This window comes from Nothobranchius furzeri, chromosome 16, assembly GCF_043380555.1.
Source record: "Nothobranchius furzeri strain GRZ-AD chromosome 16, NfurGRZ-RIMD1, whole genome shotgun sequence".
Lineage (NCBI taxonomy): Eukaryota > Metazoa > Chordata > Actinopteri > Cyprinodontiformes > Nothobranchiidae > Nothobranchius > Nothobranchius furzeri.
In genome coordinates this window covers 48113313-48134766 of record NC_091756.1, presented here as the reverse complement: position 1 = coordinate 48134766, position 21454 = coordinate 48113313, and the positions used below count along the sequence as shown (strand labels likewise).

At 40.5% G+C, this 21454-nt stretch overlaps 2 protein-coding genes and 1 non-coding gene across 5 annotated transcripts in view; 2 read left to right on the top strand and 1 right to left on the bottom strand.

Annotated features, from left to right (window-relative positions):
• The window catches only part of LOC107387644 (plexin domain-containing protein 1), a 28846-nt gene extending 20655 nt beyond the window's left edge, over positions 1-8191 (top strand). The window contains exons 3-13 of one of the 2 annotated variants that reach the window (XM_015962737.3): positions 1155-1295; positions 1368-1437; positions 1558-1680; positions 1761-1879; positions 1994-2093; positions 3826-3921; positions 3990-4071; positions 4151-4211; positions 4279-4402; positions 7647-7807; positions 7885-8191. In XM_015962737.3, the coding sequence (XP_015818223.3) occupies positions 1155-1295; positions 1368-1437; positions 1558-1680; positions 1761-1879; positions 1994-2093; positions 3826-3921; positions 3990-4071; positions 4151-4211; positions 4279-4402; positions 7647-7807; positions 7885-8010 (1203 nt within the window). In that variant the 3' untranslated portion in view covers positions 8011-8191. Of the gene's footprint in view, positions 1-1151; positions 1296-1367; positions 1438-1557; positions 1681-1760; positions 1880-1993; positions 2094-3825; positions 3922-3989; positions 4072-4150; positions 4212-4278; positions 4403-7646; positions 7808-7884 lie in introns of both variants that reach the window. The other variant, XM_015962736.3, reaches the window with a different exon arrangement.
• Positions 8192-10288: 2097 nt separating this feature from the next.
• trnac-gca (transfer RNA cysteine (anticodon GCA)) lies at positions 10289-10360 on the bottom strand. Its single transcript has one exon. It is a non-coding gene; the product is annotated as a tRNA-Cys (tRNA).
• Positions 10361-11096: 736 nt separating this feature from the next.
• On the top strand, positions 11097-21298 carry LOC107387645 (LIM and SH3 domain protein 1). Of its 2 annotated transcripts, XM_015962738.3 has the most exons (8): positions 11097-11185; positions 11270-11353; positions 11447-11541; positions 12614-12698; positions 16748-16852; positions 17419-17488; positions 17568-17641; positions 20946-21298. In XM_015962738.3, exons 2-8 carry the CDS (start codon positions 11285-11287, stop codon positions 21117-21119), a joined length of 672 nt encoding a protein of 223 aa, XP_015818224.3. In that variant the 5' UTR covers positions 11097-11185; positions 11270-11284; the 3' UTR covers positions 21120-21298. The 2 variants fall into 2 exon arrangements, with proteins under 2 accessions (XP_015818224.3, XP_054605323.2); XM_054749348.2 differs by lacking the exon at positions 11097-11185 and having other exon boundaries at positions 11192-11353.
• The last annotated feature ends 156 nt before the right edge of the window (positions 21299-21454 follow it).

Here is a 21454-nt window from a genome sequence, read left to right as displayed (position 1 = left end):
ATTGTTTGTTTGCTTGTTTCTTTGTTTGAAAGTTGTTAATAAAGATTTTTTTAAAGTAGCACAAAAAGTGACCAGCATCCCAGCATGCGTTGTGGTCGATGACGTGATGCTCCCTGTCCCAATTCGGCACATTTGTGCACTACGCACTCAAACCCTTACTGCGCACTTCCTCAAGTGTACTATAGAAGACCGTAATGCGAGAATTAAGATTGGGATTGGGATTACAGTTCGAGGAAATTGTGCACCAGTGTTTTTTACCCCTCCTTTTGAGTACGTCTAACAAGGCATTCATTCCTACTCCTTCCTACTACAATTGTAATAATTAAATGAGTGAACCACACCTTTAAAATGAAACTCTTCTAGGAGTAAGGGTTGATGCAGATATTATTCTGCATTGATGATCATTTCTGTTTCCTGCAGAGAAATAAACTAAATCTACTTTCATTTTCTTACCATAGAAATTCAAAAGGAACAAAACACTTTATTTTTAAACAAAAGTATAAACATGGTTTGTCCAAGATAACACATTAGAATGGCCAGGTGGTTTTTAGACAACTTAGAATTATTAAAGAGCAAGTCACCCCCTACCAGAGTCTTACTCCACTCCCACTTCCTGTTTGAAAAAGGCAACAAATGCTGTTGCCTAGCAGACCGAAAGGGCAGAGCCGCTAACAAATACACACACACAGGCTCACAACAACATTGTGACATCATATGGTACCAGCTAACGTTCTAGGGTACCTCTTAGCCAATAGCAATGACAGATTTAAATTCAAATGCAGTGCAGAGTTTTTACCTGACAACGGCACAACACTGACAGTTTTAGGCAGAAAATTAAATTTTAACTAAAATGCACTAAAGTGCAAAACTATTGACTACACGTGTCTGCAGCACGATTAGACACACATTTATATAGTTTATCAGGAAAAAAAGAGTTGACTTGGGGGTGACTTGCTCTTTAATCAAGACTAGCTTTTGGATCCTAATTTTAAAAAGTTGTGCATGAAACTTTGATTTTAGTTTTTTTTTTTTTTACAGAAGCAGATGAGTTCAGGCCAGAGAACATATATGAGATTTTACTCAAGATATAACTCTCTATTCTTTGGCACAAACACTCTCAACATTTCTAATGTGGTCTATCTCTTTCTTAGAAGGACTCCCAGAAATACTATAGATGGCAGAGTTTTGGTCCAGCAGACAGAAAAACTGAAAGCTTGTGGGTTGAGCTGAACTTTATGCACAAAAGTCAAGTGAGAATCCATGGCCTCCTGTCCAACGCGCACCGACAGGGAGCGGTAAGATGACAGCTAACAGAAATCTTTCATTCACACTCAGTCATGTCTGATGATGAGTTTTCATTTTTACAGAGAGTGGCGCTGTCTTTTGATTTCCCTTTTTATGGACACAACTTGAGACAAGTAATTGTAGCAACAGGAGGTGAGTTGCTTTCTTTGATATCTGTATAATATAATTTTTAAATGAAATGTGAAGAAATGAGAAGGTGTATGAAGCTAGTGCAAATCTTATGTCTCGCTGATTTTGCTTCAAATCTCTTAGGGTTCCTCTTCATGGGTGAGGTCACTCATCGAATGCTGACTGCAACACAATACATTGCTCCCCTCATGGCCAACTTTGACCCCAGCTTCTCCAAGAACTCAACAGTCAGGTACATGGACAATGGTATGTAAAATTTCTTTATGATGACGAGAAGATCCAGTTTGGCCTCCACCTGTTGGCATTACTCTCCTGCTGTCCTCTAGGCAATCTGTTCGTGGTGCAGTGGGACAAGGTGCGACTAAAGGACCGAGAGGATGAAGGGGCTTTCACTTTCCAGCTAGTCCTCCACAGCAATGGGACTATTGTTTTCAACTACAAGGATGTAAGTTCGGAATGTTGCCAAAGTAAATCACATTGGCTCGATTCGTGCCATGAAGATGAATCTCAGCTTGTATTTCTATCTGATTAATGCTAAAACTCACCTGTTCTTGTTCAGGTTCCCATGCTGGTGGAGAAGATGAATTCTACAGACCATCCGGTTAAAGTTGGACTCTCTGATGCTTTCATGGCATTAATCCCAGCTTCACAGCTCCCAGGTCAGTTCTCGGGGGGAAAAAAGTGTTTTCCTCAGTTTATAAAGTGATTTCTAAGCTTTTAGAAGCTTACTGTTTCTACAAAAACACCCAATCAGGAACAATTTTACCAAATGGGATCATAAACGCAACATAAAACAACATAAAGACACTCTCTTTCACACCAGAGAATTAGGGATAACTAACTATTCTCTTCATGTTCCCGTCAGAATTGTCAAAGTTTCCAGGATGTCTTCATTAAACTGACTTACTAGCTTAGGTCAGCTGGCTGCAGGGTCATCTTGAATCAAGATGATGCCAAACATTTACCAGTTGAAGTTGTACATTGATCCAACGAAGGCCTTTTAAAAGTGTTGTTACAATCGGTCTGGCAGATGATCTTTCTAGCAAACAGAGCTAGAAACATTTCAGTGTTTGTTACGGTTAACAGTTTGAAAATACTGCACAATCCAATTGAATTGTAGATTTAAATCCAATTATTTCTCTCAAGAGAGTTGAGTTAAATCTGGTATGTGAAACACTTATTTATAAATACTTATATACTCTTAACTCAGTTTATTACAAAAACCATCTACAGGCAACACATGTAGCTTGTTTTAGTCTTCAGCCTCCAGTTGAGTTTATCAGAAAGTACGTAACTTTTTATTTTTTTTTTTATTTTATCGCTCAGAGAATGATGCAAAACATTAGATTAAATGCTTTCATATATTAGCATTAACACTCTAATTCAACTCAATTCAGTTTTTTTAATATTGCGGCCGAAATGAGTTTTCACTGCAGGGTGGCTAAGCTCTCCCTTAGAGATAGAGTGAGAAACTCAGTCATCCGGTAGGGGCTTGGAGTAGATCCGCTGCTCCTCCACATCGAGAGGAGCCAATTGAGGTGGCTCGGGCATCTGATTAGGTTGCCTCCTGGACGCCTCCCTGATGAGGTTTTCTGGACACGTCCGACTGGGAGGAGACCTAAAGAGAGACCCAGGTCAACTTGAAGGGACCATGTCTCTCGCCTGGCCAGGGAACGCCTTGGGATATCCCCAGAAGAGCTGGCCTTAGTGGCCTTAGGCTGTTGCCCCCACGACCCAACTCTCAATAAGCGGAAGAAAATGGATGGATGGATGGATGGATGGATGGATGGATGGATGGATGGATGGATGGATGGATGGATGGATGGATGGATGGATGGATGGAAATTGAGCTTCAAACCACGATAAGAGTCGTCTCATGGCACTTCACAAAGTAAACATTCCGATAGAATTCAGTTCATTAAGCCAATCAATAAAAAGTTTCCTATATAAGGAACCCAGCAAATAACATCAATAATAATATTCTATTTCGTGAGAGATAAACTTTATTGTATTTATCCTAGTGAATCTGTAATTAAACGTGTAAACTAGTAGTAGCACATTCAATGTCAAGGAAAGTAAAATGTTATTATCAGGAGAGGAAGAATGTTTAAATGGTTAGCAACAGTGTTCAAGCCGATGGCCACCTCCATCAGGGCACCACAGCTCAGCAGAACATCATTTTAGCTTATTCTGAGGAGAAAACACTTAGAGAGAAAATAAAGTTAACAGCTGAAATAGCAGGAAATAATACAATTACTTTACAATCTGAGAAGTGGTAGAAGAAATTAGAAGTAGCAGAGTGTGGAAAGTGGTCAGTATGTCCTCCAGCAATCTAAGCCTAGAGCATATACTAACAAATCATGCAAACTTACGCATACATTTGTTTTGAAGATGCACGGCGGCGTACCATCTATGAATACCATCGTGTTGAGATCAACATCACAAGGATAGTGAATGGGTCTGCGTTCGAGTTTACACCTCTACCCAGTAAGTGTTTCTACAAGCTGGTTCATGCTTGAAGGCTCTGCTTTACTTTGTGCCTCTGATTCCTACAGCTTGTCTTCAGCACACTTCCTGTGATCTCTGCATGACGTCCAACCTGACAAGTGGCTGCGGCTGGTGCAACACTCTCCAACGGTAACATTGTACTTGACATCTTGTCCTATACAACTGCAATTAGTCTTTCTGGTCTTATTTGATCCTCACTGAGTTTCAGATGTTCTGACGGTATTGATCGGCACAGACATGAATGGTTGGATTACAACTGCCCCGAGGAGGTGAGACATTGCACCAATTCATCAGAACAGAGGTGAGATTTGTCACATTCTTCTTGTTTTCACACAGTCTAAAGGCAGATGTGAGGACTACGACCCTGTGCTTCCTGAGGGATCGATGAGCTCCTACAACCACTCATCAGCAGGCCCAACACCATCCACAGCCGACATCGAAGAGCAGCTGGTAACTAGAGGTGAGTTTCAGTGACAGAGGAAACAAACTGGAAACTTTGATTCCTAAGAGAGTTATTTTGGCTCAATTTAATGACGGAAACTAAAGTTACTGGCCAATAAAAATTGTTCTGAAGTGTTAGTCAGACATGGCAAATGATGCCTTTGCACTGAAGCGTGTGTTAGGCATGGGAACTTTCTTTTGTTGTATTCTACCGATCAAGAGTAATCTGCAAAAATAGAAGAATATTTACTGAGATCTAACTAATGATGATACAGGTGTGATGTCAAAAAAAACAGGATATAAAATCCATCATCCTCATGGAATCCTCAAAAATAAGGTTTTGGAGATTTTAGCTGAACTAAAAACAATTTATTATAAATATTGCTTAAATAAAAGCATTTAAAAGTGTATTAAATTGCTGAAAAAAATTTGAAATGACCTCAAGAGCTCTTCATTTTTATTTATAACAGCTCTAGCATTAATTAAAACTATTCCTATAAAAGGTCTGGAGTCGGAAAAGGGTAGAATGCCTTGTCCAGGTCAGGGACAAGGTCCTGCCTCAGGTGGAGGAGTTTAAGTATCTCTTGTTCACAAGTGAAGGAAAGATGGAGCGTGAGATCAGTAGGTGGATTGGTGCTGCATCTGCAGTGATGCGGGCGTTGTACCGATCTGTCGTGGTGAAAAGAGAGCTGAGCCAGAAGGTGAAGCTCCCAATTTACCAGTTGATCTACATTCCTACCCTCACTATGGTCATGAGCTTTGGGTAGTGACGAAAGAACAAGATCATGGATACAAGCAGCTGAAATTAGTTGTCTCCGCAGGGTGGCTGGGCTCTCCCTTAGAGATAGGGTGAGAAGCTCTGTCAACTGGGAGGGGCTCGGAGTAGACCCGCTGCTCCTCCACGTCAAGAGGAGCCAGTTGAGGTCAGGATGCCTCCTGAATGCCTCCCTGGTGAGGTTTTCCAGGCACGTCCATCTGTGAGGAGACCCAAGGGAAGACCCAGGACACACGAGCAGGGGTGGGGAACCCTGGTCCATCGAGGGCCGCTATCCAGCATATTTTAGTGTCAACCCTGCATCATCACACCTGATTTCAATCAGCAGGTGATTAACAGGCTTCTGCAGAGCCTGATGAGCTGTAGAACAGGTGAATCAACTACTGAATCAGAAGTGTTGGAGCAAAGACATGCAGGATACCGGCCCTCGAGGACCAGGGTTCCCCATGCCTGCGCTAGAGGGACTGTGTCTCTTGGCTGGCCAGAGATCATCTTGGGATTCTCTGGAAGAGCTGGCCCAAGTGGCTGGGGAGAGGGAAGTCTGGGCTCCTCTGCTTCAAGAGCAAGTCAACCCCTACCAGAGTATTACTTCTCTCCCACTTCCTGTTTGAAAATGCAACAAATGCTGTTGCCTAGCAGACCGAGAGGGTAGAGCTACTAACAGATACACACACACACACACACAGGCTTACAACAACATTGTGACATCATATCGTACCAGATAACATTCTAGGGTACCTCTTAGCCAATAGCAATGACAGATTTAAATTCAATTGCATTGAAGAAGAAGAAGAAGAAGAAGAAGAAGATATAATTTCTATAGCGCCTCTCAAGATAAAAATCACGAGGCGCTTCACAAAAACAAAAAATGTAAAAATATAAAAAAGAATTTAGAAAATGGTTACAAATATTTTTAAATGAGCACAAAATGGACAATTGTGATTAAAAATGTTACGAAAGAGAGAGAATAAATAGGAAAGAGGGAAATCAGTGAATCCTGAGGAAGGTGGAATAGGTGGGGAGAGCAGAATAAAGAGAGTGGGTTTGGAGAAGGTCATACAAAAGCCAGCTTGAACAAGTGAGTTTTCAGCTGCTTTTTAAAGGAGACCACTGAGTCCACTGATCTCAGGCTCAGGGGGAGAGAGGTCCAGAGTCTGGGGGCCACAGCAGCAAATGATCTGTCACCTTTGGTCTTTAGCCTGGTGCGCTGCACAACCAGTAGGCTTTGATCACTGGACCTCAGGGACCTGCTGGGGGTGTAGGGACTAAGAAGATCACCAATGTAAGATGGCGCTTGTCCATGTAAGGCCCTATAGACCAGAACCAGGATCGTGAAATGAACTCTGAAGTTGACTGGCAGCCAATGAAGCTGGAGGAGAAGCGGGGTGATGTGGGTGTGTTTAGAGGAGGTGTAGAAGAAGAGGTGCAGAGTTTTTACCTGACAACGGCACAACACTGACAGTTTTAGGCAGAAAATTTTAACTAAAATGCACTAAAGTGCTCAACTATTGACTACAGGTGTCTACAGCATGATTGGGCACTCATTTATACAGTTTATTGGGGAAAGAAAGCTGATTTGGGGGTGACTTGCTCTTTAAACTACTGCCCCCAAGACCCGCTCCGGAGAAGTGGCTGAAAAGTAATGGATGGGTGGATGGGTATTCCTATAAATCCTATACTTTTCCTATAAATTTGATTTACTTAGTCTAATAAAACTCAAAATAATGTTGCATAATGAAAATTTTGGCATTAAAAGTTGTAAGGTGCTGGCAAAAATAGAATAAAAATGTCTGTAAATGTAAATTATTTAGACGTTAAATTGCTGATAGTTTTCTGTCTGTTTTTAAGGAGGATATATTATGCTAACGTCACCTTTGCCACAATGTATGGTGCCATGTGGGTCTCTACTGCCTTTGTAAACACTATAAACGTGAAAAAAATCCCTCATGCATCTGTAAGTGTTTGGTTTTGATAATTTTATGCCTTGAACAAGCCATTTCAAAAGGCCCCCATGTGTGATGTCACAAATGGGGATAGTAGAATGGTATCACCTCTCACATGCAAGAGAGAGCTACTGCTAGAAGAGCAGCTGCTATACTCCGAACTCTCCCAGATATTGGAGCTCCTTAGCTTATAGCAGAGAGTCATGGGTGGACGTGGCCAGCTCCAGCTTGTCTTCTTAAAAGTGACAAACCACTGAAATGGCTCATTCTGGAAGGTACTGAAACTGTCAAGAAATACAAAAGCTGAAATCACTTTCTGTGAGAGGCATTTAGTGCAAAGAGCTTCATGAACATGTTTTTTTACTGGCCATAGAACTATTGTATCTTAAGAAATAAGTCATAATCTCTCCTCTTTAAATTGCCTGATTGTTAAATGGAAACTACTAGATTATGTTTAATCTGTAAACTCAAGAAAAGTCAGTATAGAGTACGCATTTAGTGATCTGAAGCAGATGATCTGTTTCATTAATGTTTCTTTTCTTCAGATTTACAGACGATTGCTCCGACCCACAGAGGGATAACAGAGAACGCAGCCATCATAGCGGGTGTTGTTGCTGCATTAGTTCTGCTCGTAACATTGACCTTACTGGCTGTTTACTACATCAACACACACCCAACGGTTGCTCCACCTTTCTACCTCATGCAGGTGAGAAAAACAATGCAAAACATGTTCCCACACTTAATGAATCTAATAGAACTTACATGATCCTTGTTGTTTTGCAGAGACGCACAAATAATTACTGGCCCTCCATGAAGTTTCGCAACCAGAGCTGTCACTCCAGCTATGCTGAAGTGGAGCTCGGGGTTCATGAGAAGGAAGGATTCATTGAAGCAGAGCCCTGCTGCTAAATATCCTGGACTTTTCAGAAAAGGGTCTTTTTTGAGGGTGCAAGGAGACTAAAAAGGATGAAGTTGGCCATTCAGGCAGATTACAGACACAAGGTGTCCTCATTCCAACCAACCTTTTGTGGATGGAAAGTGTTTACTGTAACTGCTCTTCTAGGTCTTGCCTGCTTTTTCTGTGTATTTTGCTGTTTGCCACCACACAGGAGTTTCGCCATGTGATCCTGGGGTTGGAGGGTCTGACAGGGTGATGATGATGATGTATAAAGGAAGAACTTTCAATGAAAGAAACTGTCAGGGAATGAATTGAACAAGCCTTCAAACTGCAAACGCGCGTACAGCTCAACTATATGTTTCTCTCATCTTTTACTTTAAAGAGTTATTTTTGTTCCATGGAACTTCAAGTGTCGACTGGTTCAACGCTTTGTGGACGTATCTACAAAAGATATCTAACTATACGACTGATAGTGAATATAATGATCATCTTGGACTGCTTTGGAAAAATATAATATGACTGGATTTTGGAGTAGTCAAGAGATTTCTCTGAACATTGTTATTTCAATGTCTTTTAATAAAAGCTGACGATCAATGTGGAGATACGCCTTGTGTTTGATGAAAAAGTAACAGCTTGATATTCAGGACAGCTGTGCCAGCTCTTAGAAGAAAACATCAAAGGTTTTATCGAGGTGAGTGCAGTAGCAAAACACACTTTTCTGTTCATGTTTTCAACAATCTCGATAAGCTCAAAATTATTATGAAACTTATCCTCTAATTGTGAGAAAATCATTTGAAGTATTTAATGCCTTGGGGCCGGTGGTCAGGGGCGGCGGCGGCCGGGGCGCTCCCCAGGTAGTGCCCGGGCACTGGTGGGGGTTTCTGCCCTACGCCACTGGGCGTCATGGGCCGGTGTATTGGCTGATGCCGTTGATCTGTTGCTGCCAAGGCAGATGGCTCCGCTGATGATGTGTCGTTCATTACCTGACTCATCTGAACTCAGCCTATTGTTTCCTCTGGTGTTCACGAGTGTGTGTGTGTGTGTGTGTGTGTGTGTGTGTGTGTGTGTGTGTGTGTGTGTGTGTGTGTGTGTGTGTGTGTGTGTGTGTGTGTGTGTGTGTGTGTGTGTGTGTGTGTGTGTGTGTGTGTGTGTGTGTGTGTGTGTGCGGGTGATTGTATGTCCACTTTGGAAGTTGGGTGCGGGAGGGGAACTGTAATTTTTAATTGTTGTATACTTGGGGAGGGGGGCTGGGATGGGAATGTGGGATCTATGGGGCCATTTTAATCTGTAAAGCACTTTGAGTTGCATTTTTTGTATGAAAAGTGCTATATAAATAAAGTTGATTTGATTTGATTTGAAATAATTCCCACATATTTTCAAGTTTACGTGACCCTGTCCCACTCGGAAGCAAAACTAAAACATTTTTCCTAAAATAAACAAAGTATATTTAACAAAACATTTGGGTGGTAAAATGCCAAAAAAGCAGAGTTGCCCAAAGTATAAAGAAAAACCTAGAACACAAAAATCAGGACATAAAAGCAGATAATTGCATTTAAAGCATAAAAGCGCCATACAATGCAAAAATTTAATATAATATAATAAAATATAATACCTAAAAAATATCTGTAAGTCATTTCGCAATGGAATAAATTCAACTATCATACAAACACTAATTCAACTTCTAAACAGGCAATTTTAAAAACTTCCATAAGAGAGCGCTATAGAGCCATACAATATTTTTTACAGACTTTGGACTGGTGCTAATGGTGCAGCAACTTATCACAACAATAAAAGTACAGCTTGAAGCTGAACTACCATCTTGTTGGTTGGTTTACCTTGTTTTTATTATAGAAATACTTATAGTTAAACATCTTACAACACTTAGGGCATAACAACTTTTGAGTAACCTAATTATTGAAAACAATTAAATAATCTATGCCATTATGAACAGTGCTTAGATGTTATTTACCCTCAAACCTTGATCCAAATACGGACCTAGAGCTGCAACACCAAACTGATTGACCAGACTTGATAAGATTTATCATTTTGATCACCATCCTCCAGAAGGGTAAAGATCTAAACAAAAACAGCCTATTCCATAACATATCCCACAAAAGGAAAGCAAAAATATAGTTTACAGCAAAATTCTGACATAAAGATTGAATAGATGAGGAAATCAAGTAATTTGTTTCTATGCGAGACAGGAGATGGCACCGCGCAATTAGATAGTTGTTTATATTTCATGTTAAACTATATTTGTATATAAACAAAAGTAATATGTGAAAAAAGAGGGGGCACCCGGATTTGAACCGGGGACCTCTTGATCTGCAGTCAAATGCTCTACCACTGAGCTATACCCCCACGATAACGAAAAAGCAGAATATGTTGTATTTGATTATGTATAGCATTTTCTGTTGGTTGGGTTTTCTATTTTGTATACATTGTAGGCGTTTCTAGATTTCCGTACATTTCTTTCCTGAGTTATTGGGGCTCGTGAGGGTAAACTACTAGCTTACCGTCGGTGACAAAACAAACATGGCAGCATTGGATGTTTTGTTTGTTTTCCTACCGACAGAGAGCGCAAGTTAGTCACTCTTCTTCAAGGGGGAATTCATCCTTATTTCGATGTGGATTTTAAAAGTCCTTCGAAAAGATCCATTGTGTGTTCTGTTAGGCTGTTTTCTTATCGTGTCCATATTTAGACTTTGTTCCGCGCTTACGGATTGATTTAACCAACAACAAAAAAACATTAAAATCTGTTTCTAACTCAAACACGTGAAAGAACTCAAAGCAAAATTCACACAATAATACAGGTAAAGTGGGTTTAACTGTTTTTTTATATTAATTATCACGCATCTGCCAGTGAGTCTCTTACATATTAACTTGCGTAAATCTTCGAGTGAAATCAAATTCTTCAGGTATTAAAACTTCGGAGCATTGATGCAGTATATGATAACCGAAAAAATAAAAGTAGAAGTTTTGACTGAACCATGATAATTGTGAAAAAACATGTGATTACAAATTATTTTGTTTATACAATCTAAAATGTTAAAATGATTCTGGCAACGTGACATGACAAAAGTCTCATATTTCCAAGGATACCTGAAGGCACCATGCAGACTTGACTCCTCCTCGCCGTCGGGTCGGTGCTGAAATGCCTGCAGACCTGCAGACGCGCGCTGGACGGTAAGTTTTGGCAGCTCAACAGTGGTCCTACTTTTCTAAGATTTCTTTTTATTTGAGATTTTTTCCCTCTCTCTCTGAGCAAAGACCCACTGAGCCAACATGAATCCGCCTTGCGGAAGATGCAACAAACCAGTTTATCCAACAGAAAAAATCAATTGCCTGGATAAGGTATGATGACTAATATATATCATTTATTGACATGATGTTTTTCTCTACTGTCACCATATATTAATTTTATTGTGTTGTTTTAAACTGTTTCAGTATTGGCACAAAGGTTGTTTCAGCTGTGAGGTTTGCAAGATGGCTCTGAGTATGACCAACTATAAAGGCTTTGAGAAGAAACCCTACTGCAGTATGTGAGTATTCACCCTGAACATGGCTAAAACTAAAACACAAACTCAAGCCATATAGCCTACTTTTTATTGACCTGGCTGTGAGAGTAAATGTTTAGGTTAGGAGTATGATGGAGAGATTTAAGAGACAAAAAGAAAAAATGAATTACAAAAATGAACAAAGTTCAACAAGATAAAGCCAGCCTTTTCATCAATTAACACATTTCTTAACAGGTCTAAAACAATATCAGTAATAACAACAAAAACTAAACTAAACTAAACTTACGTTTTAGGAAAAGCAAAAATATCCTTTTAAAATAATACAGATGTTATTTTATGTTTTTATTTATTTATTTTATTTATGGCCATTTAAAGTTTAAGCTCACTCACGTGAACCTATTTTAAAATATTTTCATTTTTTTAAACAAATGAACTCATCCATGAAGTCACTGATATGCTATAACCACCCTGATGAGTTTAGCTCAGTTTGGTGTTGTAAAATAGATGCTAATACATTTTAACCATTTAGTTTATTATGGTTTAATTATCTATCATAAAAACAAATGAAAGAAATTTTGTTTTTAATACACACATCAAAAATTATGTCTTATTTGCTATCATTTTACTGAATATTGTGGCTTTTCCTGATAAATTAAAAGTGTAAAACTAAAGAGGTCAATTGTAAATAACTTTAAAAATTCACTGCACCAAAGCCAGGTTAGAACAATACAACATTTGAATGTGGGTGGGGTATTGTAAACTTTGTTTTAATTTATTAGCTGTTTTCACATAAAATACAAACAACTAACTATATGATTAAATGGATGATGAGTTTTAAATTCCATTCAAATTAAAATAAGCTGAATTGTTTCTCAGGAATTTCTTATCTGCTGGAATCCAAAATGAATTCCTGTTAATTTTTCATCTGATGTTTTAAAAATATTTATTTAAGAATATTCTTGACTTGGAAAGCTGTAGCGAGTCATAAAAATCTTTAACTTTTGTCTTACAAAAACTAAAATGAATAATTCTTTTAAATGTTGCTGTGTCTTGAGGTCAGAATGTGCTTTTGAACCCATTTCTTTCCTTCCTCCAGGCATTATCCTAAAACGTCCTTCACCATTGTGACTGACACTCCGGAGAACCTGCGTCTCAAACAGCAGACCATGCTCAACAGCCAGGTGAGATCACAGATCAGGCCTCCTTCTGCTGTAATCTCCACCCAGTGCTGGTTTTCTCCTGCTGTCAGAAACACTTTAAATCTTAATCTTACTTTATCACCCAGACTTGGTGGATTTCTCCCTTTTATCACAGACTCTTCACTCCATTCATTAGTACCAGAACACATGGGATTCTCAGGTCAACATTTCCAATCACTAAATTATTCTGAAGAAGGCAAAGCCATCACAAAATCCTGAAATAAGAGCACTTGGCATGGCTTATATGACATGATGAAGTCATACATGCACAAGAAGGCTAGTTTTTGTGTGTCTGACAGAGTAAATGTGTCACGGCACTGGCTCCCTCATCTGTTCTTAATCTAATCACACTTCTCCTGCCAGCTCTTTAACCCGATCTAAAGGATAAGTCCTCTAAGTCACGCAAATTTAAAAAGAGTTCCCATCAGGAAAACTTTGCATTGAGGAGTGTCCTGTCATCCAGCCTACTTTCCAATGCAAGAAGCAGAAAAAAAAAACGTCCATTTAACGCTTTAACTCAGCACAGAGAAGGATAGTTTAGCTGCTACATCTCAGAGACAGATCATCTAGAGATTTCCTGATTGTGATCCTTTTTTTTATTGTCTGCAGAAACTTCCAAACCACAGACATCAAGTACATAAAAGGCGTTAAAACCAATGCATGTGGGGTTTCTGTAGAGGATCACAGAGCAGGGAGACAGTTTATCTGCATAGATTTTGTCCTGCAAACAGATGTAAAAAAATCACCCATCTTAAACAATAGTCAGTGTTTCTAAACACTCACTTTACTAATCTCAGATCTGTGATCGCTGCACATCTGAAGTTTTTGACTTTACACCCTTCTCTGTTAGTGCAGCCCACCGCACAGCAAGGTGTTGCCATTTTACTGTGAAATCAACTCAACAAAAGCGATAAAAGGCTACAAACGGGCTTGTTTTGACTAGCTTCACTGGAGTTTCATTGTGGGTAAATGGTCTTTTTGTCATCCATCAAGGGCGTGGTCCCTTGAGTGGCGTGACATCATGTACAAAGGGTCAATAGAGAGTCTAAGCCACGCCCATTTGCTTCCGGACCATGGGTCCCCAGCTGTCCAAAAAAATCAATGTGAGTCTAAAAGAGGATAAAAGTTATTTTCTGATTCAGTTTAATATGAGCCATTTATTTAAAGGTTTAATATGGAACAATTTAACAAAAAGCTATATTTTTAAAAACAATACTTCCACGGGGTGTTTAGAGGTGTGCAGGATGAAGTTATAGTATTCAATGTAAAAGCCATATTTTAATAAAAAATAATCACATTTATTTTGACGGGCACAACACTGGGTTTATGTTTACATCTACCAGCCTTTAGAGGGCATTGTTGCAGCTTGCCGAACTGTCCGCTCAGCACAGCGAGGCTGGCTCTGTGGAAAATGGCGGACTCTGCAAGTTCAGCAGCTGCATCTGAGCCCAGAAGATGTTGTTATCCTTCTCAGAAGGGGAGCGACCATAAAATATCTAAAACCAGAGTGAGTTTAGGTGAAGTCTACAACAGATGGACCCAAGTGAAGCATTTCACGTATCGACAGTGAGCCTGGTATCCCGACGGCTGGAAACCTCGTTCTGTTGTTGCAACTACAACCTCCACACACTAGATGTCACTTTGGTGTTCGTGTTACATATTCCGTATAAAAGCCGATCATTTTGAATACACATTTTGATGCCAAGAAAGCTCTTATCACACAGCAGCAAAAGTTATTCTTGGTTTTGTGTGAAAAGACGTAGCGGACTACAGATGTTTGTCTAACCAAATTGACGTCCTCAAACAAGACCTGGAGAAGAGGAGATGATTAGTTTAGCGAGCTTCGAATCATTCTTCATGACGAAGGAAGGAGCATTAAACACAGAAAACCACACTAAATGTGGCAAGCAGTTGAGTTGATGGAATAAAAAGTAGCATGACAGTTTTAGAGCCGACGGTTTCTAATTCGCTATTAGCACTGTTAACTCAGCGTCAGCCTCCGTCCTTTTTTTACCTGATATGAGTAAAACATATCTCTGTGGCTTTTTAGTTACCTTCAACTGAACCATGTTCAGCGCTTTGGACTTCCTGACAGGGTTGCGGAAGGTGCTTTATAAATAAAGCTTTGATTGATTGATTGATTGATTTTTAGGGGGTATAAAAAACAACATCTGGGTTGATACTTGTTCTGGATAACACACTGTCCACAAATCTGGAGCTTTTTGCCTGCCGGCTTCTCATTATAAATGCAGGTGTGGTAGCATTCGCTTGGCACAGACTTAGCAACCCTGTGGGCTTACAAATTGTAAACAAAGACAAAAGGCGAAAAACTGACAACCCCCAAGTCAACTGAAAAGGAAATCTGTCTCAATGTAACCTTCCTTCTTCCATGATTGAGACATTAGACTGTTTTGTGATTATTTCACTGCACAGTTCTTATATATTGTGGCTTTTAAATTAGCAGCAAAATGCTCAATTTTAGCTGCACTCGGACAAGCTAGTACCTGAAGGGTATAAAATGTATTTCTCCTAATTGAGGCTGTTCAGGAAGCTATCTAAGTGTTCACCCCATTACTGGAGCCCCGCTTAGTCTGTCACTGCTGTTGTGTCCTTGCAAGACACGATTTAACCCACCTTGATATTGCTGGTATGGTGGCCGCTTGTGTACGGCAGCCTCACTTCTCTCAGTGCGCCCCAGGGCAGCTGTGGTTACATTGTAGCTCATCAGCATCAGGGTGTGAATGTGTGCGTGAATGGATGAATGACTGATTAAGTTGTAAAGTGCCTTGGGAGCTTTCTAGGACTGTAGAAGGTGCTATATCAAATACAGGCCACTTACCATCTATTGGTAAGACTATAATTGTTTAATAATAATAATAATAATAATAAATCATTAAATTATTTTATTTATTTTATTAAATTATAAGTTTTACATAAACACATTTCAGAATTGCTGAGCATATTTTTAGAATCTGTTTTCACCCCGTTTTAGTTCCTGTACAGCCAACCCCACAGACTGGTTCTGTCATCATCACTGTTTTTGACCAAATCAAAGACAGTGATTCTGGTGTTTGGTTCAGTCCACATAGCTGCAATTTCAGACACATGAACCCATCCAGTTACCACAAAAACACGTTCATAGGAGAAACAGAGCAGAACCAACATCCTTCCAGCAGCTGTAACAACACAAGAGTCTCTAGAGGGGCTCTGTTTTGAGTTAAAATCATTCCAAACATAACTAAACTGTACTTTATGACTGTAAATAACATCAAAATCTAAAGATCACATCTAAAGCGTCTTGATTCTCTCTCTCTCTCTCCTTTCTCATTCTTTCATCCAACCTACCCGTGTCTTTGTTTATTCCCATAAAAGTCTCTTTCTCTGGGGCAGCATATCCCTCATAGCCAGAACATGACTCACTTGAGTTTGCGTGTGTGTGTGTGTGTGTGTGTGTGTGTGTGTGTGTGTGTGTGTGTGTGTGTGTGTGTGTGTGTGTGTGTGTGTGTGTGTGTGTGTGTGTGTGTGTGTGTGTGTGTGTGTGTGTGCATGCGTGCAGCAATCTCTGATTTACTTTCAAATAAACATTTTGACATTGTTTAATGCTTTAAACGCTCCCCAGAGGTCTAAACCTATGGAGAACTGTGACAAACTGTCAACTAAATCACAGCATGGCTCTGTTTGTGTTTATTTGGGATTCATATAGAATTGAATGTTAATGTTGTGGATTTTGTTATGAATGGTTTTATTTAGGTTGAGAGATTAATCTCAGTTGTTTAATGAAAGCCTTTATTTTATCTTCAGATCAGTAACGTGTGACTGCTTCCTCCTAAAGACAAATATTTTGAACTTAAACTAATGTCTTCAGTCTTTTATTTGCTAAAATATGCATTAATAATTTCTTAATAAATACTTCTCTGTTGTTTTGAGTTTTTTTGTTGCAACAAACTGACTTGGTTGTAGATGTAAATCCTGTAATTATAGATGTTTCGTGACATTCAACAGTTAGTCTGAAATAAGGCTTGTGTTTTCAGGCTCTTTACAAGGAGGACTTTGAAAAGAACAAGGGGAAGCTCAGCGTGGTGGTCGACACTCCGGAGATGCAAAGACTCAAGAAGACTCAAGACCAGATCAGTAATGTGAGTCCAGTTTGGTTTCCTAAATGTTTCCTGTTCACTCTGACAGCAGTTTTCACTAGTAGACTCAAAGCTGAACATGAGGAAAAGAGGAGAAAAGGATCTCCAGATGGCAGTGAAGGATCTCAGACCCTGCAGAAACACAGAGGCACATTTCTGACGTTTCTCCCCGTCCACCTGAAGCCCTATATGGTCAAAGTCTCTCAGCTGTGAACACAAACCCCACTGCTGTCCGCACACACACCCACGCACACACACACTCTCTCATGAGGGCTAGTTGCAGAAAGGAATGGTGGGTAATAAGCTGCATGTCAACAGGTCAAAATCTTGTCCTTTTTTTCTCCTTTCCCACATTTCCCTGTCATCCTTTTCCTCCTGAGGTTTTAAGAATGAGCTTGCTGCTCCTTTTTCTCCTCCTCACACTGCCTTCTCCTTTGTCTAATACCTGCTATAACTATATAGTCCGACTGTTTAGTTACTCCATCTCCAAAAAGAGGGAGAGCTTAATTAAAGCAGAACAGCTGAGGGTTCAGTGCCCTCCTGGGGATTTAATGTGCATGTATGTGCAGATAAAATACCATGAAGAATTCGAGAAGAGCAAGATTCGCAGTGATGCTCCTCCTCCTGAAAACCGACAAGGTGAAATATACTGCTACACGCCTAATCCCCACATTTAACTCTGAACAGCTGAGCTGATTTCATGTCTATCTTTGTGCAGAAAACCAAGCATCGACCACCGGACAGCCTGCTGAACAAATGCGCCCTGCTGCTGTAGCGCCATCTGGTGGAGGGGTAAGGCTATTACAGCACTATAGTTCCACTGATCCCTCTTGTGGCCATCTTTGGAATTTGTGGTTAAAATACAAGCAAATTGATCATAATTCATAAGCTAAGATGTGATGAAAAATTAGGCAAAATGATGAGTGGTTCTAGAAAATGACAACCTTGGTTCCTACTGAAAAACCACTTGAAACAAAGCTGTTATGGCGAATATAGATAAGAACCAGAGAGAAACTAAGGCCTTGTTAAGGTTAGGATAAAGAAACAGTGTTGTCCTGCTGGTTGCCAAACTTCAACATGAAGATGACTGAGGTTCTGTCATGTTTCTGTGTGGTTACAAAATCCCTTATTTTGTTTTCAGGGTGTTCTTTAGCCCAAATGAACAAAACAAAACAATCATACTTGTTCAAACAAATTACAGAATCAAAAGGCAACTTCTTACATCTTCCCAGGCAACAGGTAGAGCAGGCTGTCTAGTAATCGGAAGGTTGCAGGTTCCATCCCAGCTCCAACCAGAGGATGCTGCTGTTGTGTACTTGGGCAAGACACTTAACCTACCTTGCCTGCTGGTGTTGGTCAGAGGGACTGGTGGTGATGGTGTTCGGCAGTCTCACTTCCGTCAGTGCGCCCCAGGGCAGCGTGTCATTGTGTGTGTGAATGGGTGGATGACTGTGTTGTGAAGCGCTTTGGGGAGTTGTAGACCCTATGAAGGTGTTGTACAATTACAGGTCATTTACCATTCCCCCTTTCAGGAATAATGTAGACTTTTTAGAAATCTAAGCAATTGTCTTACCCTGTACCAGCACTCCGCCCACACGCAGCTGTGCATAGAGCACCGAATGGCCAGGGGTACAGCAACAATCATCCCCCAGAACATCGTCCATCACCGAGCAGATTTGACAGACCCCTATCAGTCTCTGTGGCTAGAATATCTCACTTGCAACTGTAGGGTGCCGGTCCGGTTTATTGAACAAACCCTAACCCTAACCCTTTAAACGTTGGTTTTATTTGGTTGCCACATTGTGCTACTTTATATGCTCCTCAACAAGGGCGTCAGTTTGTTTCCAGAATTGCTGGGGACAATAACCATACACTTGAGTGGGGTTTAAAAATTGCTGGGGACAATAAAGTAGGCTAGCACAGGGGTCGGCGGCTCTGGAGCCGCATGCGGCTCTTCCATCCATCTGATGCGGCTCTGTGTTTGTAAAATAATGAATGGATATTTAAATAAAATGCTTTATATTTTACTGCATTAATTTTACATCTGTATGCCAATTCTAAATGTAAAGATTGTCTGCGTAAACCTGAACAGGTCCAACCTGGTCTTACTGTGAGACCGGGTTGACGCGTCACGCTTGTGCGTAATCATAGGCGCTTTATTAGCTGAAGACGATGTGAGATTCTGGGATTCTCCTCAGACGGCTCCTGGATGTGTCGCCACATTGGAGCCAGGAACAAGCGCTATTCAGCCAAAGTTTCATCATCAGGGAACATTTTCTAAGTGACAAGTCTCTCTGAGAGACCGGGTTTGGAAAACACTCGCTTCAGTGGGAGGAACCTTCCCACATGCGCTCTGGGTGGCTCTGGGGTTAATCAAGTTTAATTGTTTCTCTTTGCAACAATCTTCACAAGAAGGCAAAACAGTTAAACGGCAGGTTACATATATTTCCATTTGACTGTTTATTTTGACGGATGAACTCAAGGATGTTGCTTGGTTTGAAAGAATTACCCCCACGCACACTGATGCACATGGATGAGCTGACATTTTAATCGTTAACGCACATCGCGGAGGTAAAAGATTCCCATCAGAACATCAGAGCTTTATACTGGACACTGTGTTCAGCGCGGCTCGGAGCGCCCACGGTGGACAGTGAGCTGAAGATCTGAGGGGTTCGCAGCGCAGCGCAGAACCATGGTGCATGCAATGATTTCCTCCCACTGAAGCGGTCTGGAAACCCGGTCTCTCTGAAGGATGTGTCACTTGGAAAAATGTTCTTATGAAATTATGAAACTGGCTGAACAGCGCTTGTTCCCGTCTCTAATATGGAGACGCATGATGCGTAGAGACATTTGATCACGCACAAAGTTCGTGTGGAGCAGAAGCGGTCGGGCCACGGCAGGTGAAATGTTCCTAGCCTACATGAAGGGAAACTGTTTAATTGTAACATTAATACGTTACTGGACACGCTGGTCTGGTTGGTTAGACCAGTGTTTGAAGTGGAAAACACACACACACACACACACACACCAATTAAAATATATGCTGATAGCATGGACTAGAAGACAGGTGATGGTTTACATATTTAAATGATGATCAGGCTGCTGTAAAATGTAATCTCCATCCACATCCAGACAGAATCATCCTCTATTCTGTCTCTATTTGCTCTGCTCTTGTCTGGGCTGATCAGCTGATGGTGCGCCTAACTAGCGGCTGATGCACATTTTACGCATTTGGAGAGGTGGGCTGGATGCTGTGCGTTTACTGGAAGATGGTTAACGCACGGGTGTAGACTACATATTAATGACAAATGAATGAAAATTAAATTGTGAGTTTTTACTTCATATTTTATAAATAAAAATGACGGGGGAACACATTTATGACGTCTTTTTAAACTAAATTTTCTAGTGCGACCTGCCTGCTTCACTTAAGTCACTGCTTATTAAGGTCCGTCCAGAATTACTGTGGGAAACGGGTAATAATGGCTCTTTGATGGGAATAGGTTGCCGACCCCTGGATAAGATCTGAGCTGGTAAAACAAAAATCCTCATCAGCAGGCGTTTTTGAAAGTGGGGGGGACACAGCTGCCAATCACAAATTTTGCCGGGGACATGTCCCCGGCGTCCCCGGTTAAAATGACGCCTATGCTCCTCAATGTAAAAAATCTGCAGGCATTAGATGTAATTGAACCGCAGAAGCATCAGTAGTTTAAAGTTAGCATTAGACCATAAATAGTTTTTATGTTCAAGGAGGGTCATTTCTGCAAAACTGTGTATTTGTTGAGTGCTCATTGGTAGAGACCACACACACACACACACACACACACGGAAGTGTCCTTGAATCACCATAGTGCTGCTTTATATGCTCCTCAATGTAAAAAAAAATCTGAGTACCAACATACAAGAGCTGTATGCAACTAAACAACGCTAAACTTTTGTTTGCAAGTTTGCTTGATAAAAATGTTTTCTTTGCTTGTGATTCTAAAATCAAAAGAATGTTTTGTGTAAAACTGTTTCACTTCCCTCATAGATGCAAATTCATTTTACTAATCATTCTTTGTTCATTCAAGTTGCTCCTGGTGTGTTTCCACTCATGCAGGGGCGCTACCAGGCCTTGTACAGCTACACGGCAGCAGAAGCTGATGAAGTTTCTCTGCAGGAAGGAGATCTGATCTTAGACGTGGTGCCGATTGATGAGGGATGGATGTTCGGTTGCAACCAGCGAACGGGGAAGCGGGGGATGCTCCCAGCCAACTACATGCGACCCGTTTGAGACAAAAAAGTAAAAACCGAGCTGCCAAAGACACATTAGGAGGTTTACGTCTTGTCCTGGTGTGTGGATTCAGAACCTGTTTGCAAAATAAAATAAAATGTTCTTTGTTGGTTCCTCAGTTTTAAATTGGGATTTTCACTGTTCTCAAAAATGTAAAAAAAATAAAAAATAAAAACAGATCAATGTCTATTGCCAACTATAATTTACAAGCTCAGATGTTAGTACAGTGGGGCAAAAAATATTTAGTCAGCCACCGATTGTGCAAGTTCTCCCACTTAAAATGATGACAGAGGTCAGTAATTTACATCATAGGTACACTTCAACTGTGAGACAGA

Bases quoted from the DNA above. Each gene is read 5' to 3' on its own strand.
- LOC107387645 (XM_015962738.3), top strand. From the start codon at position 11,285: ATGAATCCGCCTTGCGGAAGATGCAACAAACCAGTTTATCCAACAGAA. The intron at 12,699-16,747 runs GTGAGATCACAG...TTGTGTTTTCAG, and splicing joins AGACCATGCTCAACAGCCAG to GCTCTTTACAAGGAGGACTT. The intron at 17,489-17,567 runs GTGAAATATACT...ATCTTTGTGCAG, and splicing joins TCCTCCTGAAAACCGACAAG to AAAACCAAGCATCGACCACC.